Source organism: Lepisma saccharinum, chromosome 20, assembly GCF_977018435.1.
Source record: "Lepisma saccharinum chromosome 20, izLepSacc3.1, whole genome shotgun sequence".
Lineage (NCBI taxonomy): Eukaryota > Metazoa > Arthropoda > Insecta > Zygentoma > Lepismatidae > Lepisma > Lepisma saccharinum.
Genome location: NC_139248.1, coordinates 69399592 through 69408184, shown reverse-complemented (window position 1 = coordinate 69408184; position 8593 = coordinate 69399592). Strand labels below are relative to the sequence as shown.

The following is an 8593-nucleotide window of genomic DNA, read 5'->3' as shown; positions in this document are numbered from 1 at the left end:
TTCCACCTTTTTTATAGATTCGTATTATTTTGGCTGTTTTTAGTTGTTCCAGAAAAATTCCACTTGAAAAGGAGTGGTTTATAATATGTACAAGGGGTTTCACTATTTGCAAATGGCATGCTTTTATAATGTGGTCTGTTATTTCATCACGTCCTGCTGTCGTTTTGTTTTTTAGTTTCCCGATAATTTGGATATTTTTTCTGTCAGTTGTTGGTTGCATAAAAAATGTTTTTGGGTTCCGGTTGATTGCCAGTGATGATTATTTGTTTGGGGGCTGAGGTTTTGTGGGTATAAGTTTCTAACACTTTCTATGAAGTGATTATTAAAAACATTTGAGATTTTTTGGGGGTTGTGAATGTTATTTTGTCTTAGCTTTAGGCTTATGTTTTGGTGGTTCTTTGGTGTGGAGTTGGTTTCTTTCTTTATTATATTCCACATTGTTTTTGTTTTATTTATTGCATTGCTTATCTCTTTGTCATACTGCTGTTTTTTTGCAACTTTTAGAACTTTTCTGTAAATTTTTTTGTATATTGCATAGTTGTTCCAGAAGGTGGGAGTGTTATTGGTTTTGCTTTCTCTGTGAAGTGATTTCATTTTTTTGCTTGAGATAGTAATTCCATTTGTAATCCAGCTTTTGTTTTCTTTATTTTTAAGTTTTCTACGTTTTTCAGGAAAGGTTTATTTATGTAGAGATAATAATATTAATAAAGTTGTTATATTTTTCATTTGCGCTGTTGGCTTCATGGATTTCTGTTCATTTCTCATTTGATAATTTCTGTTTAAAACATAGTACATTGTTTGGGTTATAATCACACATTTCTGCAGTGTTGGTATATTTTGTATTTTTATTGCAGCTTGTGTATATTGTGAGTAGCTGAGCATCACAGTGTGAGAAGTAAATGTCAATTCTTTTACATGCTGTTTTATTTAGGTTATAATTTGACATAATTTGGCCTATCATGGACTGTGTGGTTTTGGTAGTTCTTGTAGGAAAGTCAACATGAGGTGTCAAGCCATAGCTACATATTAGATGTTTTAGTCTTGTTTTCTGGGTGGAGTCTTTTACAAAATCAACGTTTAAGTCACCACAGACCACTATGTTGGGTTTGAAAGAAAATATGTGTTTAAGCAGGGAATTGAGATTGTTTAGAAATACTTCAAAATCACCATCTGGTGTTCTATATATACACATTACGATTAGTTGCATTTCTTTTATCGTGCTGTTGAGAATTCAAAATCTTTTTCTACTTTTTTAATATTAATTTGTAATTGATCTACCTTTATGTTTGACTTGGTAAAAATACATGTACCACCACGTTTGTATTTTTCTCTGGAGTAGCTATTTACTAGATTGTACCCTGGCAAGTTTGTATATTTGCATTTATCACTTTGGAGCCAATGCTCGGTGATACATATTATGTCTGCCTTATTTGCATCTTGAATTATCATCTCTAAATCAATTTCTTTTCCTTCGAGCCCTTGTATATTTAAGTGAAGAATATTTAGATTTGTTATTGCATTTGTATTATGGTCTTTTCCTTTCTTGTTTTTATTTACGTTAGCCTTTTCCCTGATTATTGCAGATTCTTTCTTGGATGAGTCACTTGTTTTTACCATAAAAAATCATAATTTGGTAGCAAAGTGAAATAAATAAATTCAATCAATCAACTACTTGATTCCACTCTTATTCAAAATTTTAGTCTGTTAATAACAAAAGTAAGAACCGAAGTCCACTGTTACTTTTAAGCAGCTTCCACAAGCGACTGAGGTTAGAATGCAAGTGGTTGATATCATGATCATTTATTCATACATTCGTTGACCCTTTTTTTCATGGGTATGGATATCATAAGATACATGAAAATATAAAATTAGCTATGGTATACAAGCTATTACAGTATAAGAACATAAAATATTTTTCCATACTGCACATGTATGATACAGAAGTTTACACTTATTGTACATTACATTCACAATATTAAAAACAATGATAATCATGTATGCCTGTTAATATATATATATATATATATATAGTACATGTACGATTTTTTTAAACTAGATATACATTATTCCTTCTGTGACATTATTGGATTTCTTTCTATACTTGATACTTGTAGCCAGTCTAGTTTATAGTTCAATAATGTCATACATGTCTGTCTGTGAGGTATTTTTTGATTAGCTCCAACTTTTTCTATAAGGGAGTGATATTTTTTAGCCAAGAGGGAAGGTTGTGGAATTTTAAACCTGCAGAATGTGGTGATCTGTCTGTCAGAGTTAATATGTTAATCTGGATATGGAAGTTTTGTCTTTGTCTTGTATTATGTCCATGAATTTCTTTGTTTCTAACTTGTGTTTTGTCATTAAGTACATAGATAATAGATTTATAAACATACAGCAAGTATAAGGTCATAATTTTGTTTTCGCAAAATACAATTCTGCATGTGGATCTGGATGGCATTTTGCATATAAGTCTAACAGCCCTTTTCTGTAGTGTGAACACTCTTTTTGTATGTACGTGAGCTGCTCCTCCCCAAGCTGTAATACAGTATTCTAAGTGAGGATAAACAAGACCATAATAAAGATTCATATTGATTTCCTTGATATTATATTGTGAATGAATTTTAAATAGATATTCAGATGGCACTTGTGCTTGGTTGAGGGAAATTGTCGTAAGGTTTCATTGGCTGTTGAAGTTTGCATTCTAGTGGCTGCTTCCAATATATTAATATTGGTTGTATGTAGGCATCAGACGATAACAGAGATGAAACAATTGCATCTTAAATAGATCACAACCAAAATATCTCGCTCTGATTACAATTTGGAGATTCAACATTTACATTCTCAGTGGATGATAAGGAAAAAATAGGACATGCTGTCCTAAAATGTAGGACACATATCATTTGCAATAAATTATACACTTTACTGGAACATGTTAGCATATAATATCAAGTGAACACATTTTCAGTTTAAAAAAATAATGATTTCTTAAATACAAAATTCCCAAACTTGTAATCAGTATCAAACAATATACATCTTGCTGCAACTGTTTTAAAAGTCATACTTCTCAGAAAAGCCCCTTTTTAAAAGAAATTCCGGATTAGTCAGAATGTACTTACGAAACTCTCAACAGTCAAACTCTTTGAAACTGAACCAGCACCAAACCTTTTACAGACTCCGTGAGAAATTTTATTTTTCTCGTCAGTCCATTGATATGATATGATTTATTTCATTCCGTTGACAATTGTACACTAGTTGTTCCCACAGATGGTATGGAACATTAGATTATAATTCACAATTATATTCAAAATAGCTACAAGCATATATGCATGTGAAGATATTATACATAATATTAAAATACAATGATTTGATTGGTTTCATTGTGGATTCTTGGAGTTCTCTTTGTTATTGCTGATTTTAGTACAAGACCTGTTTACATTAATTTACATACTTACTTCTATGGCACTACAGACCACGATGAGCCTTGACCTTCCTCAAGAGTGTCTGCCATTCATCTCATCTGGCGGCAACAGCTTTCCAGTTACTTCACCCAGCTCTTGCTTCATCCTCTTCATCTTGCTCCTCCCATCTCAACTTCGGTTTTCCTTTAGGTTCTGACTACAGCACCTTGATTAACGTAGTGTGGAAAACGGCACAGTTCTGTGCGCTCTGGCTGGTTCCACTCGAAAATGATCCGCTAGAGGCACTGGTGTTGAACCTGGTGCTTGGTATTCGTCTGCTTATAATGGAAGTAAATGGAGTTTTCGCTGCAGCGTCTGATATTTTTACATGAAGCATTTCTATGAATGTGATAATTGCTATGATATTTGGTACAGTGGTCGCGAAGATATTAACGAACATTCTAGACAGTCGACCACGTCCTGTTATCGTCATACTTTCGTTAATAATACGGGAGAAAAAATACGCGTGGAATGCTCTTGGCAACTAAATTTTTGTGTATGATTTAGGTTCATTATTATTATTATCATCATCATAATTTCTTTTAAAGATATACACACTGAAGCATTTGTATTTTTGATATTTACTGTCTCTTTTATTCCACTTTAAACTAATCGCGGTGATGATGATAATGATGATTGCATGAAACGACAAGGGGAACCCCACAAAACTTTCTTAGTGCCATCGACATGAGTGTAAGGAAGCTTTCAAACCAATGGGACAAGTGACACGGGATATTCACACTGTCACACTAGTGACACACACTTCCAGACTGTAAAATAGCATTCATTGCACATGAGGGTCCAAACAGCAAACGACACGTTCATATGGTGTATTCGCGTGCTACTTGTTACTTCGTTCGGAAAGCTCCTTAAAGGAAGGGTGCTCAGACCGAAGCGACGCTCTACAGGGGGAGTACCCAACTAAGTGACAAGCGACATGGTGCCTTCAGTCTATTGGCAAGTGTTCGCTGCTAATTGTGCGAACAACAGATAGGCGACACGAAAAACCGCACATTACAACAACAGATCTAGGCGACACGATAAGTCACACGTGTCGCTTTGTTGCTTGTGCGTCGCTCAAACTGGGCCATTTCCTCAATAGCTTGCAACATGTTGCCGTGGTTTGTTGTTCGCACATGCGTGATGCAATGAGTTTCTTGCTTTTGGGAGATTGTGCACTAAAGCGACAATTGGCACGCGACACTTATCGCTTGAGGATTTCACCAACTGAACGCTGGCCTGTGCTTCCCGTCATGCCGCTACGATGTGAAATGTTGCTCTTGATTGGCTCGTTTCCAAGCAATATGTGTCACTTCGGTGTGAAAGTTGCCTTGGACCGAAGGACCCATGTCACTTTTATGTGAAATCTTCATATCGTTTGTCGCATGTTGCTTTGGTGTAAAATCTCCTTGAGGAAACTGTGCTGTCAGAGCTTGTGTCCCTATGGTTCGAAAGTCTGCATTGATTACGGAGTGCTCGCTTCCAAGCGACACTTGTGGTTTGTCGCCTCGGTATGAAATATCTCTCAGGATACTATTTATATTCTAATAACATAGAAAAATAAAACTCTAGTACACAATCCAACACCTGACGTCTGGAATCACTTTGCGATGTTTCTTCTTGTGTTATGCATGCTATTTATTTATTAATTTTATTTTACTTTTCTTTCCAAATTAATGTCATTTCGTGACTGCAAATCACTCCACAAATATAACTGTTTCCATCAATTCACGTACCGCCTTTAAAGACAAACAAATCTACATAATATATTCCAAAAACTAACAAAGCCACATTACTTTCATAAGAAAATTAGCACCGACATTGATCGCACTCCAATCTGTGTTTCTCATCCGTCTGGGGAACCAGTTTCTTGGGTAGTTTTCCACACTACGTTATTCAAGGTGCTGTAGTTCTGACACAAGCACTTTCCTTGCTGGATCGTCTTCATTGAGACACATTACCTACCCGCTTTTGCAGACTTCATTTCATAAATTTATCAATGTCATCATCTTTGTATAACTGATACAGCTCTTGATTTGTTCTTCGCCATTCACCTCCCTGATATAAGGGTCCATAGATTTGACTTAGGATTTCTCTCTCAAAACAACCAAACTGTGATTCATCCTGCTTTGTGAGGAGGACCCATGTGTCAGCTCCATATGTAAACACCTGTCTTATAAGTGTTTTGTAAAGCATCACCTTCATGTGTCTAGGAAGGAGATTTCATTTGCTTCATGAGTCCGTAGTAGCTTCTGTTGGCAGAGGTTAAGCGTTTCTTTGCTTCCACCGTTCATCCCCTTTATTAACATTGGAACCCAGATACTTAAAATTATCAATTCTTTGGAAAACATATTCTTCCACAATCAAAGTTTCGGGAAGGTTCTCCTTCCTTCCACTATTCATATATACTGTTTTCTCCTGGTTAATTTCCAATCTCATTTCTCGTGCTGCCTCTTTGAATGTAGAGAAGGTTTCCTTGAGCCCAGTCTTAGTACGTGACATGATGTCAATGTCATCTGCATATGTCACTATCTGAGTGGTTTTTGAAAACACAGTGCTTCTAGTCTGGATATCTGAATCCTGGATTGGTTTCTCAAGAGCTATGTTGAATATGACAGAGGCCAGGGCATCACTCTGTCTCAATGCGTTCCTGGTCTGGAAGGGTTCCAATAAGCTAGTCTGTATTTTAACAGAGCACTCAACCTTTGCCAATGTCATTTTGACCAACTTTGTTAGCTTTCTCGGTATGCGAAAATTTTCCATGGCATTGTAAAGTTTTTTACGGTTTATGCTGTCATATGCTGCTTTAAAGTCTATGAATAGATGATGTAACCCTACTTCAAACTCGGTTGTCTTCTCTATTATATTGAGTCAAAGTAAATATTTGATTTGTGGTTGATTTCCCAGGATGAAAGCCACACTGATAGTTGCCCAGTATGTGTTCTGTAATGCCAAGGAGTCTCTCATACAGGATTTTATATACTATATTAAGAAGGGATATGTCTCTGTGATTATTACATACTAATGGGTCCCCTTTCTTCAGGATTGAGCATAATATTCAACGATTCAAGTCTTCTGGCATCTATCCATATTCTTTGTATGATCTGATGTATTCTTTACATACACATAATAGATAAAATGAATACATACATATCCATGGCCTAGCAGTGACGACTCGTGAATTTTCTTGGGTGTAGGAAGTTATGGTAAGCAGACCGTGGAAAGTTTTCGTATATGCGTTCAATTATACAATCACACATATCGCTTGTATGTGTACCTTGTACTAGCCATTGCATTTATAATGTTAGCTGCAGGCATTTCCTACCTGTCATGTGTGGATTGAGGACAGCTTTGCCAATACCAACCTCACAGTGGCGTGGCGTGGGATTTTTAAAAGTGTTACCGGTTATCAGTAGGACATTTAAGGGAGGAGCCGTAAGACTTGGGTACCTCCCCACCTCATCCCCCCCCAAAGTAGTTTATAATATTAATCTGGCACATCTGCAATTCAATACTAGATTTTGGTAAAGTTATTAAGCAGGAAAAAAAATGTTGACATAAGGACTGAAGTGAAATCGTAAACATTGGTTGTTGACACAATAATATGTAATTTGATACTTACAGAAACATCGAAGGCTACTTATAGAGCAGATCAATCTGATGACTCTTCTTTGAAAATAGTTATATGATGCTGTGGTCCCAGGTTCGAATCCTTGCTTGGGCATAGACGTTTGTGATGTCTATTCATCAATTTCATCATATCATCACTCATCCCCATCTTTGCAAATTAGCCAAAAGTGGCACAAGCGAAGCAAAATCAATCAAATCAAATCAAAAAAGTTCTATGATGCTGTCATAAAGTGAAGTTTTTCATTTGAATTTGAATTTTTGGGTGCGTCATGGTCATGGTCCATGTTATCCTTTTCCTGAATTCCACACTTCTTTTTAAACCCGAGAATAGAGTACATGGCCAACAAAAGAGTTTCGACAACTGCGCACATCCACATAACCACGGATAGTCGTTATACCATGAAACATTGAAATGTCGGTCATATCCAGCCGACGACTTGGTTTTTAAATCATTCAAAATACGCTTTGGCCTCCCTTTCACCACAATTTCGCTTTTTTCTGCAAAAGAACGAACCAAAAGATTGCTTCAAAATATCTTCTATCGTACAATTACACACACTGTTCAGATAGGATGAACCTGCCACCTCGGAACTCGGAGCAAGCTCCATTCCGCTTGTTAATTAATTGACAATGTCCGAAAGGAACATAAAGGCGAAAGACACCACTCACAAAACTCGCACTGCACAGTTCCTCCCGCAAACCGTTCTTTACTTTTGTGACATGTGAAGCACCCTCCTTGCCCCCTCCCCTCTCAGCATCGGCCCTTCCCCAATAATTCCTTCGGAACCTGCAAGAAGTCCAGTTCTACTACTGTAGCCATCTTAGTTCTTTTGAAACCAGATTTGCCCAAATGGCGAAACTTTTCGTTTCAAATAAGACGTATGTAGAGTAGATGTAGTCTTCATCTGTTTCCTAACTACTCCCACTCCCATGTTTCGTTAAATCCACTGAAATCTCATTTCTGACACCACTACTATTTCGTATATTTTACGTCCCTTGCTACCTTTAAGGCTTTCGCTTTATAGGATAATTGTGACGATGAGGATGCATGGTGAATTATTGAAATAAAATTATTATTTCTTTGTGTATGTAATTATTAATTTTTATAATTATGTAAGTAAAATAATAACAACAAACATTGAAATAACCATTTCTTGCTGAGGATTCGAACCTGCGACACCTGACACTACAGAGCGTGCTAAGATAACAATCGGGAAATTATGCTTGTAAGTAATGTTTTCACCCAAAAACAGTTCTACCACCTCTAAAACATTGCTTCAATCCGAAATTATCGCATTCCTGCGATAACGTATGTCAATCTCAATCGGCCCTTTCAACAATTATCACAAATTCCTGTAACTGAAATAATATTATATGTGTGAAATATAGAATATTAAGTTGACATTTTTAGAAAGGACAGCGGACCCCTTGACCATACCCATCCCTCTCGTCTCCTTCTTGCCCATGATGTCGAAGAAGGACTTTCGTAATCACTGATATTTAGAGTA

General features: G+C 36.4%; 1 protein-coding gene across 1 annotated transcript; it reads right to left on the bottom strand.

The window, feature by feature from the left end:
- Positions 1–5720: 5720 nt before the first annotated feature.
- LOC146003505 (uncharacterized) lies at positions 5721–6173 on the bottom strand. The gene has a single exon (XM_083141793.1). The coding sequence runs from the start codon at positions 6171–6173 to the stop codon at positions 5721–5723; it is 453 nt and encodes a 150-aa protein (XP_082997919.1).
- Positions 6174–8593: the final 2420 nt, after the last annotated feature.

Bases quoted from the DNA above. Each gene is read 5' to 3' on its own strand.
- LOC146003505 (XM_083141793.1), bottom strand. From the start codon at position 6,173: ATGACATTGGCAAAGGTTGAGTGCTCTGTTAAAATACAGACTAGCTTA.